This window comes from Canis lupus, chromosome X (assembly GCF_011100685.1).
Source record: "Canis lupus familiaris isolate Mischka breed German Shepherd chromosome X, alternate assembly UU_Cfam_GSD_1.0, whole genome shotgun sequence".
Taxonomy (NCBI): Eukaryota; Metazoa; Chordata; class Mammalia; order Carnivora; family Canidae; genus Canis; species Canis lupus.
This window is the reverse complement of record NC_049260.1, coordinates 19,443,474-19,468,757: the sequence shown is the minus strand read 5'-3', so window position 1 is coordinate 19,468,757 and position 25,284 is coordinate 19,443,474. Positions and strand designations below refer to the sequence as shown.

General features: G+C 39.0%; 1 protein-coding gene across 7 annotated transcripts; it reads right to left on the bottom strand.

Moving 5' to 3' along the window:
- Positions 1-1,676: 1,676 nt before the first annotated feature.
- Positions 1,677-23,892, bottom strand: PRDX4 (peroxiredoxin 4). 7 transcript variants are annotated; one of them, XM_038587074.1, is made up of 9 exons: positions 23,380-23,892; positions 16,988-17,105; positions 13,790-13,906; positions 11,413-11,535; positions 8,680-8,810; positions 8,020-8,060; positions 7,505-7,539; positions 3,371-3,417; positions 1,677-1,915 (listed from the first exon to the last, which is right to left on the bottom strand). In XM_038587074.1, exons 1-8 carry the CDS (start codon positions 23,576-23,578, stop codon positions 3,396-3,398), a joined length of 786 nt encoding a protein of 261 aa, XP_038443002.1. In that variant the 5' UTR covers positions 23,579-23,892; the 3' UTR covers positions 1,677-1,915; positions 3,371-3,395. The 7 variants fall into 7 exon arrangements, with proteins under 7 accessions (XP_038443002.1, XP_038442998.1, XP_038443004.1 ...); XM_038587070.1 differs by lacking the exon at positions 23,380-23,892 and adding an exon at positions 20,740-21,080; XM_038587076.1 differs by lacking the exon at positions 8,020-8,060.
- Positions 23,893-25,284: the final 1,392 nt, after the last annotated feature.

Sequence of the window (25,284 nt, the reverse complement as noted above, 5' to 3'; positions counted from 1 at the left end):
AGAAGAAATGATGGGAGTGGGAAATGAGTTCTCGCATGGGATTCTGGAGACTAAAATTCTTGAAAGAGCAGTCTGCCACAATCATTATAAAGTTCAGAACACTGGTAAAGGAAACATCCAACAGAAGAGCAAAAATTTAAGGGAGATGCAGAGAATTATAGATCTATGTACTAGTGCCCTGAAAAGACATTGCCTAGTGTACTTTGTAGAAGCTTGAAGTTACCTCTTGATGTATTATTTTGGAGAAGCTGCTACTTTTCGTGCATGGTCTGTTCTAAACTACATTGGCCTCCTTTCCTTAAGTACTTGGCAGATGTCTCTAGAGAAGGGTTTTTCAACCTTACCACTATTGACATCTTGGGCCAGATAATTCTTTGTTCTGGGGGATGTCCTGTGTAACGTAGAATCTATAGCAGCAGCCCTGGCCCCTACCCACTAGACACCACTGGCACTTCCACAGTTTTGACAACCAAAAATATCTTTATGCATCACCATGTCCCCTGGGGGCAAATTGTCCCCAGTTGAAAACCCCTGCTCTAGATTATGGTAGGTCAGCGTGTTCCTGGAAGAGGTCTCAGGTAGCCGCACCCCAGTCAGGCCCAGGGCCCTCCCTCTGTGGTAGGACACAGGACTCTCCTTTCTGAATACTACTTTTCCTGTCTTTTGTAAATGACCACATGAGATCATCTTTAGGATATAGTTTTGGATCTGTGGTCTTTCAGAAGTAAGCTGTTTGAAGGGATAGTTTATAAAAGGCATTGAGAAGGAGTGCATTTAATCCTGTTTTATTCATAGGCTATTTACATTATCCAGTTACTATGAAAGTGGTGACTCAGGATGTATTTTCACTTATTTTTAGGTAGCCCCCCCAATTACTACACTATCTGCACCTGCCTCAGTAATCAAATACCAAGCTCCTTGAGGGTAGAAATTTGTCTTTGGTTACTTGATAAATGCCAGGTATTTACAGTAGATGATCAAAAGTTGCTGAATACTGAATGAAGCATTAATGACTGCCTTTTTCCAACAGATATGAATGTAACTCCTCCTTGTAAACACACTTAAATTGAACCTGAGGCTAGAAAACTATTAATGGAACGGAATGGACATTATTAATCAAGATACAGCCTAGGGCACCTGGGTGGCTCAGTCAGTAAGACATGTGACTCTTGTTTTTTCAGCTCAGGTTGTGATTTCTGGGTCATGGATTGAGCCCCACATCAGGCTCCATGCCACTCCAGTGTGGAGTCTGTCTCTGAGACTCTCTCTCCCTACCCTGCCAACCACCCACCCCGGCCCATGCTCTCTATCTCTAATGTAAATAAATCTTAAAATAAATAACTCAAAGAGTTGCTTTGAGGATTAAATGCAATAATGCACCTAATCTACCTAATACAATGCTGGCATATAGCATATATTACATAAATACTACTCTTTTTAAAAACAGATTTTGTTTATTCCTGAGAGACACAGAGAGAAGCAGAGACAGACAGAGGGAGAAGTAGGCTCCTTACAGGAAGCCCGATGTGGGACTCAATCCCTGGACTGGGATCACCCCCTGAGCCAAAGGCAGATGCCCGACCGCTGAGCCACCCAGGCGTCCCTATTACTCTTGCTGTTACTAATTTGAATCACCTGACGTTTCTGACTTTGGGAAGAGAGAGTAACTGCCTATCTTTTGGCACTGGTCTTTAATTTGAACACTAGGTATCTTAGGGAGTTTTATATTCTTCAAGAAATTACAACTATAACACAATATGGTTCTGAAACGGTGAACTTTACTAAGTTCTAAAACGGTGAACTTTACTAAGAACCTTCAAGCATTGCAACCTGACGAAGTACTTTTCAGCTGATGAAGTATTTTTCAGTTGAGTTTGTCAAAATACTTCAGTTTTCCAGCTGGATCTGGGATTATCTGTTAAAAAAAAAAGCAAATTACTCACTTTAAAAAGACTGTCAATTTTTATTTAAGTATTATTGACATTCAATATTCTATTTGTTTCAGGTATATATCATTGTGATTTGTTATATTTTTATACATTATGAAATGATCCTAACAGGTCTGGTTCTCATCTGTCATCATACAAAGTTATTATGATATTGACTATATTCCTTATGCTGTACTTTTCATCTCTGTGATTTACTTTATATCTGGAACTTTGTACCTCTTAATTTCCATCTACTTTGCCCTCTCCTCAACCCACCTCCCCTCTGGCAACCACCAGTTTGTTCTTTATATTTCATTCTGTTTGGTTTTATCTGTTCATTTGTTTTGTTTTTTGAGTCCACATATAAGTGAAATCATGTAGTATTTGGTTTCCTCCGACTTACTTCACTTAGCGTAGTACCCTCTAGGAACATCCATGTTACAAACAGAGAGTTCAATCATTTTTATGGCTGAGTAATATTCCATTGTCAAAATATACCACATTCATTTATCCATTCATTTCTTTTTTAAATATTTTTAAAAGATTTATTTATTTATTTATGATAGAGAGAGAGAGAGAGAGAGGCAGAAACACAGGAGGAGGGAGAAGCAGGCTCCATGCCGGGAGCCCGACGCGGGACTCGATCCCGGGACTCCAGGATTGCGCCCTGGGCCAAAGGCAGGCGCTAAACCGCTGAGCCACCCAGAGATCCCCTATCCATTCATTTCTTTTTTTTTTTAAATTTATTTATGATAGGCACACAGTGAGAGAGAGAGAGAGGCAGAGACACAGGCAGAGGGAGAAGCAGGCTCCATGCACCGGGAGCCCGATGTGGGAATTGATCCCGGGTCTCCAGGATCGCGCCCTGGGCCAAAGCCAGGCGCTAAACCGCTGCGCCACCCAGGGATCCCCTATCCATTCATTTCTTGATGAACACTTAGGTTGGTTTCATATCTTGGCTATTATAAATAATACTACAGTGAACATAGGGGTGCGCATGTCTTCAAATTGATGTTTGCAAATTATTCATTTTATTTTATTTTATTTTATTTTATTTTAAGATTTTATTTATTTATTCATGAGAGACACAGAGAGAGAGGCAGAGACACAGGCAGAGGGAGAAACAGGCTCCATGCAGGGAGCCTGACATGGGACTCGATTCTGGAACTCCAGGATCAGGCCCTGGGCTGAAGGCAGACGCTAAACCGCTGAGCCACCCGGGCTGCCCAAATTATTCATTTTAAAAGTCAAGGTACATCAGTAATAATCTGATATTAGTTGCCTGTCCCTTGACTAAATAAGATAAAGAGGATTTTTGTGTCCCAAATTATATATATATATGGGAAAACTGGATTTGTCCTACTCACTAATCTCATCTATCCCAAAAGGCATATTTGTTAATAAATTAACATCTGTATTCAAGCATCCCAAAATTTACTTACAGCTCTTCTTTTCGCCACCAGGCTTTCATGACATCTCCAGGTTTGATCTAATTAAGTCAAACACATTAAGAGAGCATGGCTACAGATGTTAATGTATTTTTAAAGTTATCTGCTGATAAGATGTCAGTATGCCACAACAACCTGAAGGTGGCAGTGTGTTCAGAGGGATCTTTTATTTTTATTTAATTAAAAATTGACATACAATATCATGTTAGTTTCAGGTGTATATCATAATGATTCAGTATTTATGTACATTATGAAATGTCACCACAATATATCTAGTCACCATCTGTCACCATATAAAGTTGTTACAATATTGTTGACTATATTCCCTGTGTTGTACTTTTATTTTTATTTTATTTTATTTTTATTTTTTCCCTGTGTTGTACTTTTAATCCCCATGACTTACTCATTTTATAATTGGAAGATTGTACCTCTTAAATCTCTTAATATATCTTGTCCATCCTCCCACCCCCATCCCCCTTTCCCCCCTTTGGCAACCATCAGCTCTCTGTATCTATGAGTCTGTTTCTGTTTTTTTTTTTAGGGTATATATATATATGTGAAATCATATAGTATTTGTCTTTCTCTGACTTATTTCACTCAGAATAATACCCTTTGAGTCTATCCATGTTGTTGCAGATGGTAAGATTTAATTCTTTTTATGGCTGAGAAATAGTTCATTGTATATATACTACATCTTTTTTATCCATTAAATGGATTTTTGGAAGTCCAGAATGCAACCTTTTAAACTCAAAGTGCAAAGTAAGAAAAATACTCAAATACATAAAGCGATATGTTCAATAACTATTTAGTGAATGAAGAAACAATCTGAAAGAAAAAAATGCTCCCTCCTTAACAGCACTACAGCCTTGGGTCTTTTTGAAATTTCCAATATGATTTGACCTCATACTATTTTGATAGTTATAGGTAAAGTACATCTGTCCCTATACATAAAAAGTAACCTATTGTAACGAGTTTACAATAGTTCTATATGAATTTTCTTCACATAATAAATATTACGTAATTTTTCAGGTATCACTTCAGGGAGTATTCGGTCTTGGCCAATTTATAATCTCTCTGCATTTAAATTCAATTTGTAAGTACTTAGGAGAATAATACGGCACTGTGTGCCAACAGTGTGCCAGGCATACGAGGATAACTGCACTAAAGTCCTTGCCTTTGAGACTTGTATAAGCATGTGGGGAACATGTGCGTGTATGTAAGTTGTCGACGCAATGCACAGCACAATATGATCATGTATGACACAGGCTGTGACTGGAGGCTGAGATGGCATCAAGGAAGGCCTCAGAGTGGCACTTAAGTTGATCTTGAAAGAGGAGTAGACTGGGTGTTATTCTGTATGTTGGTAAATTGAACGCCAATAAAAAATAAATTTATTATAAAAAAAAAGAAAGAGGAGTAGAATTTAGGGAAGGGGGGAAGATATTCCAGGCTAAAGGCCTGAGCAAAAGCACAAAGGTGTGAAGAAAAAGTAGGGCTTATTTTGGGGAAAAGTGAGTCATGGGATTTGGTGGGAACATGGAACGTGTGCGTGTGGCATGTGTGAATTGTAGGGAAGATGACCTGGGAGAGGTTGGTAGATACAAACAGTGCATAGGCTTGAAAGCTGTGCCAAGTACCTGGATTGTGTAGTGTGAGTTACTGAAGGGCTGCTAAAAGATCTGGTTTGGAGTATGATATGCACTAGAGAGGAGAGAAGCTGAGGTCAGGGCAACAAATCAGGAGGCCTGTGCTATAAACAGGAGAGAAGCCAGGGAGATGTATTTTCAAACTCCTCCAAACTAGCTACTCACCAGTCACCGAAGGTTCTACATTTCTGTTACTTCCCTGTATTCCCATTCCCCATGCCATGTGACACTAGTGTCCCTATTCCTGCCACATGGGCCCCCTTTATATTTCTTGAACATACTAAGCTGGTTCCTGGCTCAGGGCCTCACCCTTGGTTTTCTTTCTGCACTGCTCTATGCTTGCCTTGCTCCCTCTCTTCACTCACATTTCAACTTAAATGTCATCTTAGAAATCTTCCCTGGCCATTTAATCCCCCACCCCAGCTGCTATCCTACCAACTGTTTCTAAAAGCATTTGCCACAATCTAAAATTAGAATGTAACTCTGAGGGTAGGGACCTTGGTTGTGATATTCACTAATAAATACCATCTGCCTATCATAATAGTTTCAATAGTTGCCACATAGCAGATGCTCAAGAAATATCTGTTGAAAGAATGCCCATAGAAACAGAGTAGAATTGTGGTTGTCAGGGACTGAAGGTGGGGGAAATGGGAAGATGCCAAAGGGTATAAGCCTTTAGTTTTAAGATGAGTAAGTTATGAGGATGTCATATACAGCAGAGTGACTATCGTTAATACTGTTTTGTGTACTTGAAATTTGCTAAAAGAGTAGATCTTAAGTGTTCTTACAACACACAAAAGAATAGAACCATGGGAGGTGATGGGTTTGTTAATTAATCAGATGATGATGATCATTTTACAATGTATACATATATTAAATTGTCACATTGTGTAGTTTAAATATCTACAATTCTATTTATTAGTTATACCTCAATAAAGCTGAGAATAAAAAAAGGAATGCCCAAACACAGTATGTGATTACATATGTGCGGTTTTTTTGGTGGGAGAATTCATGGTTTTTATCAGATTCTCATAGGGGTTTGTGGCCCCTCCAAAAGTTAATCAAGTGGATAGTTAACATGTTTTCTGAAACGTAAAATACTCCTCCTCATAGTTAATTTGTACGTATTAGGAGTTCTTGCTGATCTCTTAGTACATGCATGTGATTGATGGGTGAGGTTATTCATTATTCACTGTTGGTTTTGCTACAGCTTCCAGGGAACATGCCCCCTACTTCAAAGATCTATCCAGAAATTCCTTCTAAGGCTTCTCAGGAGATACCTGCAGCTTCTGATTCATATTTCTATCTGGAAGCCTCACAATCAATAATTGTAAGCTAAGTTAATGACTCATGTACAATTTAAAGCACCTACCATTCAAAGTACCTTTAATGCCTACCTTCATATCTATCTTTGAGATCCATCACATCCATGTAGAGGTAAATAAATTTGTACTGTAATCTTAACTTTGACCCACAAAGGCAAAGTTGTTTTGCAAACCCATCAAAAACTGGTTCAAAAATCAGTGAAATAGGGCAGCCCCAGTGGTGCAGTGGTTTAGTGCCGCCTGCAACCTAGGGTGTGATCCTGGAGACCCTGGATCGAGTCCCACGTCAGGCTCTCTGCATGGTGCCTGCTTCTCCCTCTACCTGTGTCTCTGCCTCTATCTCTCTCTCTGTCTCTCTATGAATAAATAAATAATCTTTAAAAAATAATCAGTGAAATATTACTTTACCTAATCCCCAATCTGAGTTAGGTTACAGAGTGAATTTCTTCCTCTCATTGTCTATGATTAATGGTACTTTTTGTTGATTGGCTAAAGAAGAAAGTCTTAGGAGTCTGTATTTTTCTTTTATCCTAAGATGATTTCTTCCTTCAGTGCTCTAGTATTTGTCAGTTTCCTAACTACAGTTTGTATAGAACTGTTGATTTTTAGAAGATAAACATGTTATTTTAAAAAAGTTCAAGCAAGTTTCCCAATTGTATTTTGGCCAGAGACTACTTCTGGGATTGTCAATTATATAGCCTCCTTAAGTGAAAGGATATATCTGTTTCAATCTTCCTTCAAATGATAAGGAGAGAATCATTAGTTTCAATGTTAATTAAGCCAGATTTTCTCAAAAGTTTACTATATACAGAAAGGTTTTGCTTGTGACTATTTTCTTGGCTCACAATACAGGAAGAAATTCTGTACATGATCTCTAAGACCTCTGTCTTTATTATACTAGGTCTCCACTGTTCCCTTTGTGATTTCTTTTGATAGTATATTTCTCTGGATTCTTGGCTTTAAAATTCAGAGCATTAACTCTCAGATTCTGCTTTCTCCAGTTTGAGCTACTCTCTCTATGGTCCATGATTTCTGTCTAGTAATGTTTACTTCATTTATAAAATCAACATAGTTCTATTACAAAAAAAAGATTATTCAAAGGTTGGCATTTATGGGGCCCCAGCTATCCCACTGACAGAAAAATCAGTTTGACTTACAGTTTCGCTACCAGGTTTCCAACCAGCAGGGCAGACTGAAAGGAACAAAAATTGGCAAAAAGTTTAAGAACATGTTCAATTCTCTTCAGCCACTCTTGGCTTTTCTTTTTCCAAAATGAAACTGAAGAGAGCCTATAATAATGAGAACATTTCTAGGCCACAGGACACTTGATTAGTTTGCTTGCCTGCTTGCACCAAGGAATTCCAGTCACAGAGTTTATCAACAGGCAGCTAATCTATTTCCATTTTTTTTTGCCAATTATATCTAGTTACATTTACAATATAAGAAACCGTTGAGTGTTTCTCTAGTAAATTATATCTAGTTACATTTACAATATAAGAAACCACGTTGAGTGTTTCTCTATTAAGTTGGAATATTTGGGAATCTGGTGAACTGAAAGATTGGAGCAAGGCAAAAATCTAGTAAAGTTGGAAGATTTGGGAATCTGGTGAACTGAAAGATTGGGGCAAGGCAAAAATCTCTGAATTTATACAAACTTCCAATATAAACTTACCTTCTGTTTTCTGTAGTATCTTGTATTGATGCCACAGTTTGCTGTTTGTCAATTAAGAGTTCAAAATTACTAAGAAAATGGCATTTCCCCTTTAGAATGCACCCTTACTCAGGGCCTGAGTTACACTTTTGAAAAGAATATATCACATATGTTCTATTTTAGCAAAATCTGACCTTTTCCATTTAGCTACTGCAAAAACTTGGGAATGAAAGGATGAATTGATCACTAGTATGAAACCAAACAGCTTTGAGGGAAAAAGCTAAGTCAAAAAATGTAAACATGAAAAAAAATTTTAAAAAATGTAAACATGCAAATAAAACCTACATTATGAAATACTGTCAGACTGGCATATTTTAAGTTTATAGGAACATAATTAAAAATTACAGTAGAAGAAACTTTTATCTATGGACTGTATAAAATGAGTATTTTTACATTTTATTCTGTAAGCAGGATATATTATCGATATTTTGTTTAAAGCACTTTAAATAATACTTGGATCTGCTAAAAAGACCAGGTAATAATTTGAAAATAATCAGAGGATTTTGAAATCATCCACATTAGTTTTTTTCCCACACTACTTTTTGACTAAGAAACCAAATTAATCGTGCTATCATTTCTCAAATGAAAAAATCAAAAGGCCAAGACAGAAGGAAAGGGTACCTTCTCCATGTCGGTCAGTATACTGGAATGCTTGAACCAAACGCAGTGTTTCATCCACTGATCTACCAACTGGGAGGTCATTCAGAGTAATCTGTCTTAGGATTCCTTTGTCATCAATAATGAAAAGACCTCTGTAAAACACAAGAGTGGTACAGGTGAGGTCATTTCATCTCAATTAAGACAAATATTAGTTAATCTGAATCACTGTGCCATCCACACAGAAGGATGTTATACAGAACCAACAACACATTACCTGTTTGGTGTGCACACATGCAAATACAACCCCCTGCCCAAACCCACTCTTACCTACTGTATAACTTGGGATTATCATTGTTAAATGGTAGCTTTAAAAATTTGTTTTTGTCTATGAAATGTACTGTTGTATTTCCATTTAATTCTTCACAAGTACTAGGTTTGGGATTTTAATGCACTGTAAATGAAATGATGAATCTATATAGCAAAGTCTACCTTTGGGTGAAGGAGTGATCCACCTTTCTTATCACTGGCTATTTAGAACATCTTTGTATTTCCTTTTTCAGAGGTGGAAAAGACAAAGTCACCAATATAAGCGAAGTTACCTTTCTCTTTAAATCTGTGTATTTACTCTATGGCCTAGGGAATAATGGAGCAGTTTAACTTAAAAGAGCTGCTATACTGAGATAGCATGGCAAGAGTTAAAGCAGACCAGAAAAAAACAAAAACTACCAAAGGACTTTACTGTTTTTATTTCAGTCAATATGGATTTCAACCTAACACTTGGTTTAGAAAAAGATCTCAGGTACTAGGGCTAATTGCTTATGAGAATTATAAATAATAATGAGATCTATTTTTAATAGAAATACATGGAATTACAAATCTATTACATGAAATTTTGTTTCATAATCACATTAAACATTATAAAGTGTTTTTGCTTATCCTACAAAATATTTCTTTAATGAGCACCATGATGTCTGAACTAACTAGAGCTCACTTTCCTTGGACTAGGTCAACTTGGCCAAACTTGGGCAAAACTGTAAACTATTACTCATATGGGTTTTCTTTGATGTAGCTACTTTTACCAGTAGAAAATGGTTGTTAATGCTGATGAAGTCTGTTCCGAAGTTAAGTGAGTCTGATTTGAAATTGTGAACTTACTTCTGTAACATACATCGTACCAACACACACCCTTGGGCACCTGGGTGGCTCAGTCGGTTAAGCAGTTGACTTTTGATTTCGGCTCAGGTCACGATCTCGGGGTTACATGGTTTTTACTTGGTTAATGTTCAGATAATTTGAAAGTTCATTTTAATTCTATTTTTTAAAGATTTTATTTATTCATGAGACACACATGGGGGGGGGGCAGAGACATAGGCAGAGGGAGAAGCAGGCTCCACGCAGGGAAGCCTGATGTGGGACTCAATCCCAGCACTCTGGGATCATACCCTGAGCCAAAGGCAGATGTTCAACTGCTGAGCCACCCAGGCGTCCCTAATTCGAAATTTTAAAATAGCTTCAGTCTTTTTAGTGGCATACTTCCTCTTTGGGAATTAACTTAGTAATAAATTTTATGAAAAGAGACTAGACATTAAAGACTTGGCAAGCACAAAAAAAGAAACTATTGGTAGTGACATGATAAAATATGAATGAGCCTTGAAAACATTATGCTAAGTGAAAAGAGGCTGGTCATAAAAAAGCACATATTGTAGGATTCCATTTAAATGAAATGTCCAGAATCGGCAACCATAGAGACATAAAGGAGGTAAGTAGTGGGCCAGGGCCAGGGCAGGGGGATTGGGGGAAAGGGAGAGTAACTGCTAATGGGTATGGGGTTTCTTTTTAGAGTAATGAAAATGTTTTAAAATTGATTGTGGTGATGATTGCACAACTCTCTAGCTGTACTAGAAACCACTGAATTGTAGGCTTTATTTTTTATTTATTTTTAAAAAAGATTATTTATTTATTTATTCATAGACACACACACACACAAAAAGAGAGAGAGAGAGAGAGGCAGAGGGAGAAGCAGGCACCATGCAGGGAGCCTGATGTGGGACTTGATCCAGAGTCTCCAGGATCACGCCCTAGGCTGCAGGCGGCGCTAAACCGCTGTGCCACTGGGGCTGCCTGAATTGTAGGCTTTAAATGGGTGAGTTGTATGTAAATTATCTCAATAAAATTGTTATTAAAAAACATAGGCCTATAAAATACTGGTAGTTTCACATAAAACATTAAAAAAGAAATTATTAGCACTGCATTTTGATAATATAATAAAATTACAATTGTTTTAAGCTAAAGTTATCCTTTTTTCAAAGACTTCTATTGGCACTTCCTTAATTTTTCCCACTCCCCACAGCACAAGTTTGCTAAATAATATAATAATTGTACTTAGAAAAACCATTACTGGAGTCATTTTAGAGAAAAGGAGAAAGAAACAGGCAAGGAGTTTTGGTACCTGGCTTCAAGTGTAGGCTCTGTCATTAATTATGTAACTTTGGTTAAGTTCATGGAATTCTATGAAATTGTTTATCTGTAAAATGAAGGGTTGGTCAAAGAGCTCTAAATAATCTTCCAGCTCTAACAGTCTATGATACATAGTTTAAGTAGGGCACTCACCAATTATTTTAAACAGTATCTACAACATTTTTGCAAATAGAGCAAATAATATTTCTTGATCAAACCTTGTATCTTCTAACTCCCCTTTAGGGAGGATTACAAATATATTTGGATTTGTCCTAATACAAAACCACCGAAAGGTACCTAAGAGTATGGCCTGAGTCCTCCAGATATACGCCATAGTCCTTTGAGATTTGATGGGTCAGATCCGAAAGAAGTGGAATCTTTATTGGCCCAAGTCCTCCTTGTCGTCGAGGGGTATTAATCCTATAACAAACAAAATATTTACCAAATGTAGTATTTGGTACTACAGAGTGAAGTAAATGTATGTATCCAAACAGCGTTCTTCATCTCCATATACAAACATATGAATGAACACACACAACACACATGTTCTTTCTCTAACAAAAACAGGCTAATATACATTCTATCTTTTGCCTTTACTCCAGACTTAATACATTCATTTCCTTTAAACAATAAATGTGGAGATACATACATTTTTAATGTACTGACACACTATATTTTACTAATCTCTATTGCTAGACATTTAAATTATTTCCATTTTTCTCTTGCTTTTATCAACCTTGCTGGAAACATCTATGTATTCTCAACTTTGCATCCTTATTTGATTAATTCCTACAAAAGAAATTGATGGATCAAAGGATATGCACTGTCATAAGCATAACCTTAAAAGTGTGATAAGACAAAGCCTTGAGATAACAGAGATAATGCAACTGGGTGATATTTTAATATTCTGAGACAAAGGAATGCAAAGTCCACCTGAAGCATCGAAGGAAGTTAGTTACAATCTCAGACACTTAAATCTTCAGATTTAAGTATTCTTTTACTTGAAACCAGGGAATGTGGGTGTCCTAAGGGGAAGGCACTGACACTGCAGCTAGCAAAAGGGAAATACACTCCAGATGTCTGCAGCCCCAGTTCTGACATCCAAACAGAAATTTCTGGTTGAGATGAAACCTATTTAGCTCAGAATGCATCCCCCCAAATTGCTTGAGAAACCAACTGCAAATTATTTGGGAGGACATAACTTTTTCATGAGTGGATTTAAGTTGTAATCCTACAAAGGTTTAGAAATACTATAGAAGTGACAAAGCAAACCAATTTAAAAAATGTAGAATTAGGGGATCCCTGGGTGGATCAGCGGTTGAGCACCTGCCTTCAGCCCAGGGCCTGATCCTGGAGACCCGGGATCGAGTCCCGCATCGGGCTCCCTGCGTGGAGCCTGCTTCTCCCTCTGCCTGTGTCTCTGCCCTCCCCCCCCACCCCACCCCGCCGTGTATCTCATAAATAAAATCTTTGGAAAAAAAATGTAGAATTATAATGTGAAATTTTATTAAGTTTATAAATAGTAAAGAAACATTTCTAAAGGACTTAAGGCATACCATATTTGTCTATTAGATTTGCAAGAATTACTTAAGTAAGTCTTGGAAGTTTTATCTGGAAATGAAGATACTTAAAGGAAATCAAATATATTAAATATACAACTGCATTTAAAAATACTTGAGAGAATTACTTAAGGGAATATAAATTACATTGTAGCTCCTGCACCAATTAAAATTTTAGTTATATATGCCTATATATAACTATAAATGGAGAAAAAGTTGTTCTGAATTTGTTACTTGAATGAAATGAGTATTAATCTTTAAAGCAAAGATAATTCTGAACCATCTTCATTGTGTATAAAATCTTGTACACAGAATTATGGACATGAAAAGTTCACATTGACACATACATTTCTGATTTTGAACATACTGCCTAATTACTCTCCAGAAATGCTCAACCAACTGTATATGTGAGAGGACCATTTCTTCACATCTTTGTCATCACTGGATAAATATTTCAATATTTGAAATCTTGGCCAATCAGGAAAAAAGTGGCATCTCTTGTCATTTTAATTTGCAGTTCTTTGCAATTAATCAGGCAAAACATCTTTTCATGTTTGAGTTAAAAAAGTTTTAGAAATTAAGAAAATCAGTGTTTCTTGAAAAATAATTATAAAACCTATTGTGAAAAAAAGTAAAAAAAAAAACTATTGTGAGTTTGACTTAATACTAGATAACTATGTAACAGAGAAATGAAATTTTAAAGAATATTTTTCCCTCCAGACTAAGGCTACCAATTTATCATAATAAAGTAATCATATAACTCAGTGGTGTTTCCTATGGAGGTCTTTTGTACTGAGCTTTTTTTCCCTGATTTGGAAATGTCCTATAAAATCCTTAAGCATTTTTTCTTAACTTTATTGAACTGGCAGCTCTCAGATAGATCTATTCCCGAACTATCTGATAACCACATTCCAGGGTGCTTAGCTGGCTCAGCTGGTAGAGCATGCAAGTCTTAACCTCGGTCACGAGTTCAAGCCCCACATTGGGTGTGAAGTCTACTTAAAATAAAATTAAAAAAAAAAACACATTATATTCCTATCACACTGAGAGTTGTCTGCCTATAATTGAAAGTAAATCCATTCTTTTTCCTACAAATCTTAGTGTAAGATACTGACCAGGCCAAATGGGTAAACTGTGAATCAACAGAGCATGCTACCACTTCAGTGTTTATCGATTTGAATTCTTCAATTCTATCACCAAAGGCGATGATTTCAGTTGGACACACAAAGGTGCTGAAAGTTAAAAAGAAAATTCAGTATTCTCAAAATATACATATACCTAAAGTTTCAAATGACTTAGTTTTACAAACACCATTAGTATATAAAAATGCATATTAAGAACAATTTTATATATTAACATTGTCAAGATACATCTTTCTAAAAGATTATTTGATCAAATATCATTTTACTAAAAATGTATATTACAAAGTTCCTAATTATATCTCAGTAAATGTTATTTTTATAACTTAATGGATCCTTGCTCAACCAATGTTCCCTTCTCCCTTATGGCAGAAACTTGTCTCATTTATTAGCTTTTATTTAATAATGCTTTGTATTTATATGGTGCTTTATAGCTTTCAAAGGATCTATACAGATTTTACATCATTCCACTGTTTTTTTATATTCCTATACCACTTCTGTGGGCTAGATGCACTGAGCTTTATTTCAGAGATGAGAAAATGCTCTTCCATCCCCCTCCCTTCCTTAATAAGGTCCTCTTCTACCTTGTCTCCCAGTCTTGTTGTCAGAAAGGCATGTTTAGAGAATATTACCTTAGGGTAGTATTTTCCAAACTATGGTAGGGACTCTTTAGCCAGTTTATGGAGTTCTAACTAATGTTTTAAAAAAGTGGAATAGAAAACGAGAATACTTTACATATAGTAAGAGTGAGTTATGAAACATGTATGTATACACAAGTGCATATCTGTGGGTATGTGTTTAGGAGTGATACTGAAAACATTCAACAACCTTAACTCAAAGTTGGCTTTAGTTCTCTGGAGGTTTCTGAAAGGGACCAGGTGGGAGGGGCATCTTGGTGAAGAGGTTAGGAAGGTGGCTATTTACCATTTGGTATGTAAGTGTTTCAGTATTTTAATGAGCACAGCTGAACTGGTGCTTAGACTGAATGTTACCCTGTATATATATGTAAGTGTATTGGGCAGCAATGAGAAATGAATTTTGTACTATGTACAGGTTGTGGTCAAGAAAGTAAGAACACAGACTTAGAGGACAAATTCCTACTGCAGTCTAATACAGGCTTTTCAAATGTTTCAGTTGTTCAAATGTAGGCAGACAGTTCTAATCTAGATTATATTCCTGGAAACCTAAGCCATGATATATGTATTTTTTAATATTTTCCCAAAGGTAGGAATGGTCATCCCTGCCTTCCTTCTTCTTATTCCGACAAATGCTACTTAGATATATACTTATCCAACCTCTTAGTGAAGACAGAGAAAAAATTCTGGCAAAAAACTAAAGGGCTATGTTTTTGAGTTTTGTGCTTGCACACTGTGGCAAATGCCTCAGAATTCTTCCTTTCTAACTAGGCCCAACCTGGTATCACATGGAAACAGAAAGAAGCAGTCTTGTGCTTGCACACTGTGGCAAATGCCTCAGAATTCTTCCTTTCTAACTAGGCCTAACCTGGTATCACATGGAAACAGAAAGAAGCAGTCTTAGCTTTTTGCCCCAGGAAGCCATTGGTGACATCATGCTTTAGATATGTCTTATTTGTTATGGAGTTTTAAGTTAACACTGGGAGAAATAGATATTTGTCTACTATGTTAGACTAATTTCAAAACTCACATTTAGCGTCCTATATATTTAACAGATGTGTTAACTTTTTGGTTTTATAACAAGATGAATTTAGAAGGCCTATCATTTTTATATATTAAAATTTCTACTTCTGGTTTCTATTAGAAGTTAAGTTACATCATACATTTTAGCTAGTCAGGCCACAGTACAAGCTGATTAGAAAGAAGTTCTTACTAATTTAAAAGATTATGTATTATCCAGATTTATGACTTGGTTTACTTTCAATGAACTACTTTTTCTGAGAATTTTTCCTATTTGGATTAGAGTAAGGGTGAGCAAACTTCAGCCCACAGGCCAAATCCAGTCTATCTTATTTTTTGTAAATAAACTTTCAATAGAAAACAATACTCATTCATTTATGTATAGTCTATGGCTATTTTTGTGCTATAATGGCAAAGTTGAGTAGCTGCAATAGAGATCACAAGGCAAAAAAAATTTATTATGTGGCCCTGTACAGGAAAAGTTTGCTGACTTCTGGCCTAGAGATAATTTATACAGATGAGCTTAAGTATATCCTCCCTGCAAGTTTAAGGTTTTATTTACACATTTCTAGATTAGTCCTAATGGAAAAAAGACCTTAATATACAGTGGCAATATAGAAGATATTTCTACTTTTTATAATCAAAAATATATTCAAATAGAAAAAAGATAAAAGTCTGGATAAGTCTGCTACCTTTTCATTTTCATGGAATTTGAAAAAGATTCCAGATAAAATTATATCCTCGATAAGACTAAAGCTGCAAGAGTATTTGAGTCAACTTTTTTATCTATAGTGTTTCACTGTCAAAGTTAAAGAGAAAATTTTCCCAATAACCATAATTTATATTAATAGGCATTATTTCTTAAGCATATGCAGTATTTTTAGGAAAATGTTCAAACCATAGGAAAGCAACAGATGCAGTAAAGAATAAAAATGATAAAACCAGAGTTAAATGGCATCATCACTGTAGAGGGCTAATTTTCTAGTTAACATTATACATTAACATTACACATAAACAGATTTGTGGCAGAAGTCTTGCTATTAAATGCTTTCTAAAATATTATTCATTTTCTTGCCTTAATAGGTATAGCTTACTATAATTGTAGCTTTCTTTGATGATTGTATTATATAACACAATCATTTAGATTTAAGTATAAAGTATTGGGATCATGGGTTTTGGTTCTGAAATATATGGTAGATGTTATCTTCTTGGAAAAAATTCATCTTAGCTTGACTTTTAAGAACCAAGAGCTAGGGGCACCTGGGTGGCTCAGTGGTTGAGCATCTGCCTTTGGCTCAGGTTGTGGTCCTGGGGTCCTATGCTTGAGTCCCACATCAGGCTCCCCACGGGAAGCCTGCCTCTCCCTCTGCCTATGTCTGCCTCTCTCTGTGTCTCTCATAAATAAATGAATAAAATCTTTAAAAAGAAAGAACAGCTAAATAAAATAATTTCTACTTAATGTTCTTGAATAATGATTGATAATGACTGATGATTCATGACCTGTACATGTATTACTTACAAATCAAGGGGGTAGAAGAAAAAAACCAGGTATTTCCCACGATAATCAGTCAACTTGAGCTCCTTGAATTCTCCATTTATCACAGCTGTTCCTTCCCAATAAGGCGCTGGCTTGGAAACTAAGAAAAATATATAATATTCTAAAACACTGAGAAAATTGGTTGCAAGACAGAAAGACATCTTTAGGCAATCACTAAAAATCAAGGATCCTAAATCTTTGGATCTCTTTAGCAGTCTGGTGAATCTTACAGACTTTTTCTAAAGATAGTGTTATTGAATGCATAAAACAAAATATATAGAATTAGAAAGGAAACCAATTATATTGAAATATAACTATCAAAATAATAGAAAACAAACTGGTGATATAGTAATATATATACCCTTTTATAAACACTTTAAAATCGCAAGATCTATGGGGCACCTGGGTCGCTGAGTTGAGTGCCCAACTGTTGACTGTTGATTTCAGCTCAGGTCAGTATCTTGGGAGTGGGGTGGGGGTGAGATGGGAGCCCTCCCCCGCCCACTCATGCTCTGCCCTCAGCACAGTCTGCTTGTCCCTCTCCCTGACCCTCCCTTGGCTCGCCATGCCCATGTGCACACACGCACTCTCATAAATAAATTAAATAAGTAAATAATAAATAAATAAATAATAAATAAATAAAATATTTAAAAGTGCAAGATCTAATAGTGGTCTAATAACTGTCCAAGATAGTGATCAGTAAATTTTGTTTCATAATTTTGTGCCAAATTATGTGGCATAAAGATATCTGTGATTCCCTTGGCAACAGGTACAAGCAAGGACTTCTGAAGCTAGTGTGATTTGTTGCTGATGTTCATAATGGAAGAAAATGCTACATTTCAGTTGGAGGTTAATGAAAATAAAGACTGTTTTTCTGTTTAGGCTCACAGACTCCCTACATTCCATCCCTGCACTAAAGTCTACTTGGTCCTTCACTATAAGCCCCTCCAAGCTAATCAACTTCCTACAGTTCGAATACTTAAGATTTTCCTTTTTCTAATGGTAGTCTCCTAGATGTACTCATTTAAATGTTTGTCCAGTTTCTCACATACACAAAGACAACCTGCTGCACACTCAAGGAGTGGGAATCTGCAAATGTCAGGTGAGAAGTTTAAAATCCCAGAGCATGGGATTATTTTCCCAGAGTTCTGAAAGAAGAGACCCCCTTGAATAGGTTTCAAGTGACCTGATGGAAACTGAATAGTTCATGCTGCTCTCTTGTAAGGGCACACTGTAATTCTAGCCAACACGCTTTCATAATAATGTACCTTGATCCTTTGTTAACACATTCACAGGGCACTTAAACCTTCAGAACCATTACATACATTGAAGTCAGTACTTGACTCCAAGTTTGACTAATGTTCCTAGAAAGTAAGGCTTATAATAGCCAGCATTTTTGATCACTCTGAAAATAAAGACAAATTTAAAATGAATTTCTCTGTGAAGTTAATATATAACACATGATTATTTATCTTGAGCCAGTAGCCTACCTCATATAAGTATGCTGATCTAATTAGGTAAAGGCCAGGAGGGAGAATTGGATAGAAGGGAACTGAACTGCATATGTTTTATATACATTACTGAGAATGCTATTCAAGTGTGAGGTTATAATTGTAATGATCTGTTAAAATGATACTCCTTAATGATTTCTGCATATAGGGAAAACCAAATCTGAAAAATAATTTTTTTCCAGAAAGTTCTGATTTTGGAAATTCTGGGTTTTGGACTTAAGAACTGCAGTGTTCTAACAGTTTTTTGGTGGTGTCGTTAGGGTTTTCAATATATAGTATCATGTCATCTGCAAATAGTTCAAGTTTTGTTCAAAGAAAAAAATTCATCAATTTGTAAGGCAAAAAAGACAGTGAGTACTTTATTAAGATCTATAAATGGAATTCCCAAAGCAACCCGTTGCATCTGTTAAGAAATAAAAACTGTCCCAAATATAAATAGCAGAGTTAACAAAGATTCTGGCAAATGCAGAGCAGTGAAGAAGAATGTTTAAATCCCTTTTTCCCATACCCATTCCCCTCATCAGTTTAACTACTGCTAACGTTCTGATGTCTTTCCTTCCATTATTTTTTAAACACACAAATTTGGATCATGTTGCACTTGTTTTTAAAGAGAATGTTTTAATGAGAACTCAGTAATATATGGAACTGTTAAATCACTGTATTGTACATCTGAAACTAATAGAACACTCTATGTTAACTACACTGGAATTAAAAATAAAAAAGGGAGGGAGCAGTAATTCATGAACAGTTTTTCATGTTACTAAAATTTACTTAAGATTATTTAAAGTTTAATGGCTCTATAATATTCCATCTTACGAATAAAAGTCCTCATATCTATAATTCTAGATAAGCCTACATGTGACACAGAAATGTGGCAGATATCTAAACTTTGAAAAGGTTTGCTACTAAAGGGAAGTCTATTATTACTACTTTTTTGTTTCCATGAGCAGACTTGGATGGGCTTTGTTTCTTATGGGAAATTGTGATGCCAGTAAATATTTAATTGAATGCCATATTTCAAAATATCTTCCCAAGCCAAATAAAAGCAATGGGACTTGGAAATACTATTATTTTAAAAGTGCAAGACTGGCTCTTTAAAAACAAAAATATGAAAGTAACTTCCAGTTAACTTTCAGTAGGAAAGAACTGCAAATGTGTTAGGGGGCAAAACAGTGTTCCTCATTTATAGCTCCCACTTCATCCTAAGTTGTAACATCCCATTTAACAATGAGGATTCATAATTGTGAAGCATTACTTTTGTTACTGAATACAGGCATGGAACTGAACCAAATACATATCTACAGAATGCCAAATGATCCGTAGGAAAAGTTATTATTTAAAAGTAAGCAAGAGATAGTCTTTATCCTTTAGCCTCTGGCCACTTCTTTTTGGCCAATCTTAACATCCAGATGCAGTAGGCCACAGCTTTCTCATTATCCCCTCTGACGTGTCCTTCCTGAAAGTGGCCATTAGCTGTGTACACTGGAGAGAAATGCAAATAACCGAAAGCCAAATTGGCAGGACACAAATTTGCTGCAAGGTTTATCATCAACCCAAATGCATTACTTCCACTTTTTTCCCCCAATTTTCCTACAAGGAGCCTCCAAAGTACACCCTATAACAAGTTATTCATTTTTGAGAAACAAAGAATACCAACTAACTATGGCTTTGGGGAAGGTGGCTTTTAACTGTCTTTATAAGACGCAACAACAACAACAAAAAAAAAAAAAAAGGAAAAACGAAAGGTTTGCCCTCCTGAGAATTTTGGTTAGCTACTTTTCTGTTTAATTAAACTTTCTGAGAACCATTATTCAACTTTTCAATGTATTCTTCCCTGAAATAGTACTTGAAAATAGACGCGATGTGCTGCAGGCACTTTTTGATGTTGAGGAAGTGTTTCAGTTTGCACAACATCCTGATGCCTAAAAACCAGGGGCCAGGACCACCCTCTTTAACCTCATCTGCGGCTTTGAGGTAACCACTACTTCTTCCAAAATCTGATTCGCGGAACCCGTCCGTTTCTTCACAGCCGGAATCCGTCTCCATCCCTTTACCTCCGCCCCCCAGGCAGGCCCGCCCAGGGACCTGAGGCCGTCCAAAGGGTGCCGCCCAAGCCAGGCCCCCAGGTACTACCAGGGTACACGTGTGTCGGGCCCTCTTCACCTCCCGCCTCCCTTTGCCACCCCCCCCAACCTCCCTTCCTCTTGGCGGGACACCACCTACTCTTGGCCTTGCTGTGGTGCAGGGAGTGGTCGGCGGGCGAAGCCCGGGACGCCTCCCCTGGGTACACTTGTCCACCCGCGTAGAAGTGGCACTCCTCTTGGCGGGTTCGGGGCCTCTCTTCTGCCTCCTGGCCTCGCAGAGCTCCAGTTGGCAGCAAGAAGAGCAGCAGTGGCAGCAGCAGCAGTCTTCGGCTCCGGCCAGAGGCCGGAGTCGTCGCGGCTAGCGGCGCCGGCGGCGCCTCCATGACCACGCGAGTGCAAACACACGTCTCTTGGCGCGAGCGCGACTTCTCCCGCCGCCAGGGAGCTACAACCGCGCGCCTGAAGCCCGCGTGAGCCAGGGCACCGCCTCGCGAGACCTGCTCCGCCCCCACTCCGCCTCGCCCCCCTCCCGGTTCCCTGCTCCACCCACCCCTCCCCTCCGCCACGTGGGCTCCAGCCCCGCCTGCTCGCCCCCAGCCGGAGTTTGCGCCTGCGCCCTGAGCGGCCCGGGGCCGGAGTTTAGCCCAACTCTGTGAACCCAAGCCTCCCGGTGGCCTTGCGCGAGTGGTCGGATGCGCTTCATTGCACTTTTAGATGCTCTTCCACGCCTAGCTCTGCCACAAAGTCTCGCCAGCGTGCACCACCCGCAAAGTGAAACTAACCTTTCTGCCTTTGGGTGGCTTGAGTTTTGTACTTCTAACAGTTACTCGGTTTTTCCTTGAAGAGATGTGTGTGAAAAGTGCCGTGACTACTTGTTCAAGCTGCAGCCCTTTTAAGTCCCCGGGAAACTTGGAGAAGAAAGGTCCAACCATTTACCCCTCTCAAGCAGGCAAGAGAAAACTGGCAATTTGGTAACTTAAGCCTGTCTCAAAGGTGTTTTTTGTTTGTTTTTATTATTTTATTTTTTTTCATTTGTTTTTATTGAAGTTTGATTTGCCAACATAGAGTGTAACACCCAGTGCGCATCCCGTCAAGTGCCCTCCTCAGTGTTTGTTTTTAAGACTCGAAAAGTTACTAGAAAAACGGATTTTGTCCCAGCACAGCGCTGTTCCGTCTTGTGGTAATTACCCCATCACATTGGCAGCCCTTACGCCCCATAGGATCCCTTCTATCTTCCTGGGAGCTCTTGTCATCTTTCTGAATCCCGCAGAAGCCACCCTGTTTCCTCCTTTACACTGCCAGCTCCCTGGGATTGAAATGGCTGCGTAATTCATCTTTGTTTCCCAAGGCACCTGGCACTCCGTGAGCATTTGCTTGTGTAATGGCTTGATGTTCTAAATGACACCTAATGTCCCCAACAGCTTGTCTTAGCTTCCAGAGGCTTTCACATATTGCATCCTTGCTCCTTGTGTCAGCCCTTTGAAGGCGATGGGAAAGCTGATATTTTCAAACTCAGCCCTTAGCCCATTCCAGCCCATTATACACCTTGGAAGAATCTGAGGGGAATAGAGCTGAGGGCCCTTGGCACCCTCTTTTGCTCCCTCAGGCCGCGAGCTCCTCCCCCTCCCCACGGGGTTTGCGCCTGCGCTCTGGGGCCCACCCGGTCGCCATTGCTCCCTGATGACAGAAGACCCTTTGTGGCGTAACGGGGTGTCCCGTTCACCCTTCCAGGCCTCTCTCGTCTACAAAGCTTCGCTGGAAATGGCCTCCGGTTGCTGACTGATTACTGGTCTTCTGCACTCAACACTGTTTTGGATCCTCTCAGCCTTCAGTGCCCACTTCTCCCCCAAAGCCTCGCCGCCACATGCCATCCTGCCTCCCCACCAAAACTTGAAACAAACCGTTCTGCCTTATTGTGGCCTGCATTTTATACCTTTAACATTTACTCTCCATTTCCTTAGGGTGAGTGAGTGAGCAGCGATGACTCCCCTCTCCTGCTGTATCCCTTTTAAGCCCTGGGAAAACTTGGAGAAAAAAGGTCTAACCTGAAAAGCCATACCTGGAGACCATTTATTCTCTTCTAGTGAGAAAGGAACTCTTCCAGCAGGAAAGTCAGTTTGGTGACTTAAGACTGTCTCAAGGTGTACATAAGTTTTAAAAATTAAGACTTGGTAAGTTCCCAGAGAACCCCTTCTCCCAGCACAGAGCTGTTCCATCTTCTGACAATTAACCCCATCACACACCCATTTGCCAGCATGGCAGGTGAGAATTCAGGGGAGAGGGGCGCACATCAGGGGCCACCGGCAGGCAGCCCTTCTGCGCCTCTGCCCCGCGGGGCTCACCACCCCTCCGCCCCCGCCATCTTTTTATCTTCCCCTGACTTCTTGTCATCTTTGTTAATTCTGCAGAAGCCATCCTAACTGCCTTTCTTCTAGGAGACAGCTCTCTGGGGTTGAAATCAATGTGTAATTCATCTTTGTTTCCCTAGGCACCTGGCAGTCTGGGAACATTTGCTATTGTAAGCACCTGATTTTCAAAATGACACCTAATGTTCCCAACAGCCTGTCTTAGCTTCCAGTTGCTTTCACAAATCATGTCCTTGCCCCTTGTGACAGTCCTTTGAGTTAATAGGAAACCTGCTGTTTTAGACTCCTCCCTCACGCCAGGCCTGCCCATTATATGCTCTGGTTTTTGTTTCCTGACACCTCTTTCCTGTGGGCAAAGGAGGAAAATATGAAGCTACCTCCCTTTTCTAAGGTGAGGGGAAGCTTGTCCTTACCCATAACATTGTCTGTCAGCTCTTCACTTTCCGGGGGCACGTAGACAGGAGTTCTCTGACGAGGTACTTCCCGTTGTTCGAATTCTTCTCCTTCCCGGGCTTCCTGTTGTTCCACATGGAAGGGGAGTGGGGTTCGACAGGTTCGAGTCCCGGGGATTCGGTTCAGGCCTATGCCCCGAGGTCGGCTTCGGTGATCCATGCTGACTGCTGGACAAACAGCCACCAAGTCTCAGTGGCTAAGGCTAAGTCCTAGGCTGGGCCTCTAAGTATGAGAACTGGGAGAGGAGGCTTGAGGAGAGTATTACTTCCTGAAACCTCTGTTCTAGGCTGAGCTGAGGTGCCCCAGTTGGCAGCAGGGGCTGCCCATCAGGTGGGCCTCAGTGAACCTCCTGCCCACTGGAGAGAGTGGCCAGGTCGGCCAGCTCTCAGGCACAAACTGCGGTCCCCTTACTTCCACTGGAACCCCTTGGCAGCTGACATTCTGACTGGCAGTTGCTCTGAATCCTTCTGTCCAATGATATCCCCTGAGCACCTGCCTCTTGCAGGCAGACATTGTGTTGTCATAGGGGCAGTCACAAGGGAGCTGGAGGTGGAGGCCCTGCCCCCAAGGCACTGACCATCCAGCTAGAGTCAGCTGCCCATATTAATAATACAAAGTTATTGGGCACAGAGAGGGTGGTTCTATATATAGGATGTGTCTCAGAAACACCTGGGGATGTTAAAAACATTCAAGTGTACCAACTAAGCCCTAGAAATGATTATTTAAGAGATGTTTTGAAAAGGGGTCCTAGGCATCTATGGCTTCACAAATAGTGTCTGGTTAAGAACCGCCATTGATGGAGGGTTAAGAGCACAGGTTGTAGAGTCAGCTGTGTCTAGGTCGCAGTCTGAACTCTGCCACCTGTTGATCTTGGCCTTGGGAAACCCTGTTTAATCTCTGAGCCTGAGTTGTCACCTGTAGATGGAAGGCATTAATACCTTCCCCATGTCATGAAAGTGATAGGACATGAGTTTCATGATATAAATGTAAAACCTAACTTGGAATGTGGGCCAGACCAGGGACTCCTGGTGTATATGATGGGAGAAATGCTTTGTGACTTCTGAGGCTTGGTCATGAAAAGGATGGTTTCTACCTTGCACTGAGATGACTCATTCTGGTGGAAGACTTTCTTTCTTTTCTTTTTTTTAAGATTTTATTTATTTATTCATGAGAGATGGAGAGAGAAAAAGAGAGAGAGAGAGAGAGAGAGGCACAGAGACACAGGCAGAGGGAGAAGCAGGCTCCACATAGGAAGCCCAATTCGGGACTTGATCCTGGGACTCTGGGATCATGCCCTGAGCCAAAGGCAGACGCCCAACCACTGAGCCACCCAGGCATCCCAAGATGGAAGACTTTCTATCCAAACTTCTTTTGAGAGAAAATTCATAAATCATGTAATTTAAAATTTTTAAATGTACAATTCAGTGGTGGTTAGTGTAGTCATCGTGTTGTACTTTGTGCTCACCACAACTCAATTCCAGAACATTTCCATCACCCCCCCCAATCCCCGCGAAAGAAACTTCATGCTCTTAGCAGTTAATTCCTCCTTTCCCTCTGGTCCCCAGCAATGACTAATCTGTTGCTTCTCTCATTTGCCTGTTCTGAACATTTAATATTCATATAAATGAAATCTTACAATATATGTCTCTTTGTGTCTGGTTTCTTTCACTTAAGTATAATGCTTTCAAGGCTTGTCAGTGTTGTAGCATGTACTGGGATTTCATTCCTTTTTTTATTGTGGTAAAATATACATACCATAATACCATTTTAACCATTTTTTCCATTTTAACCATTTTTAAGTGGCTAGTTCAGTGACATTAAGTACGTTTACACTGTTAAGCACTCATCACCACAGTTTTTTAGTA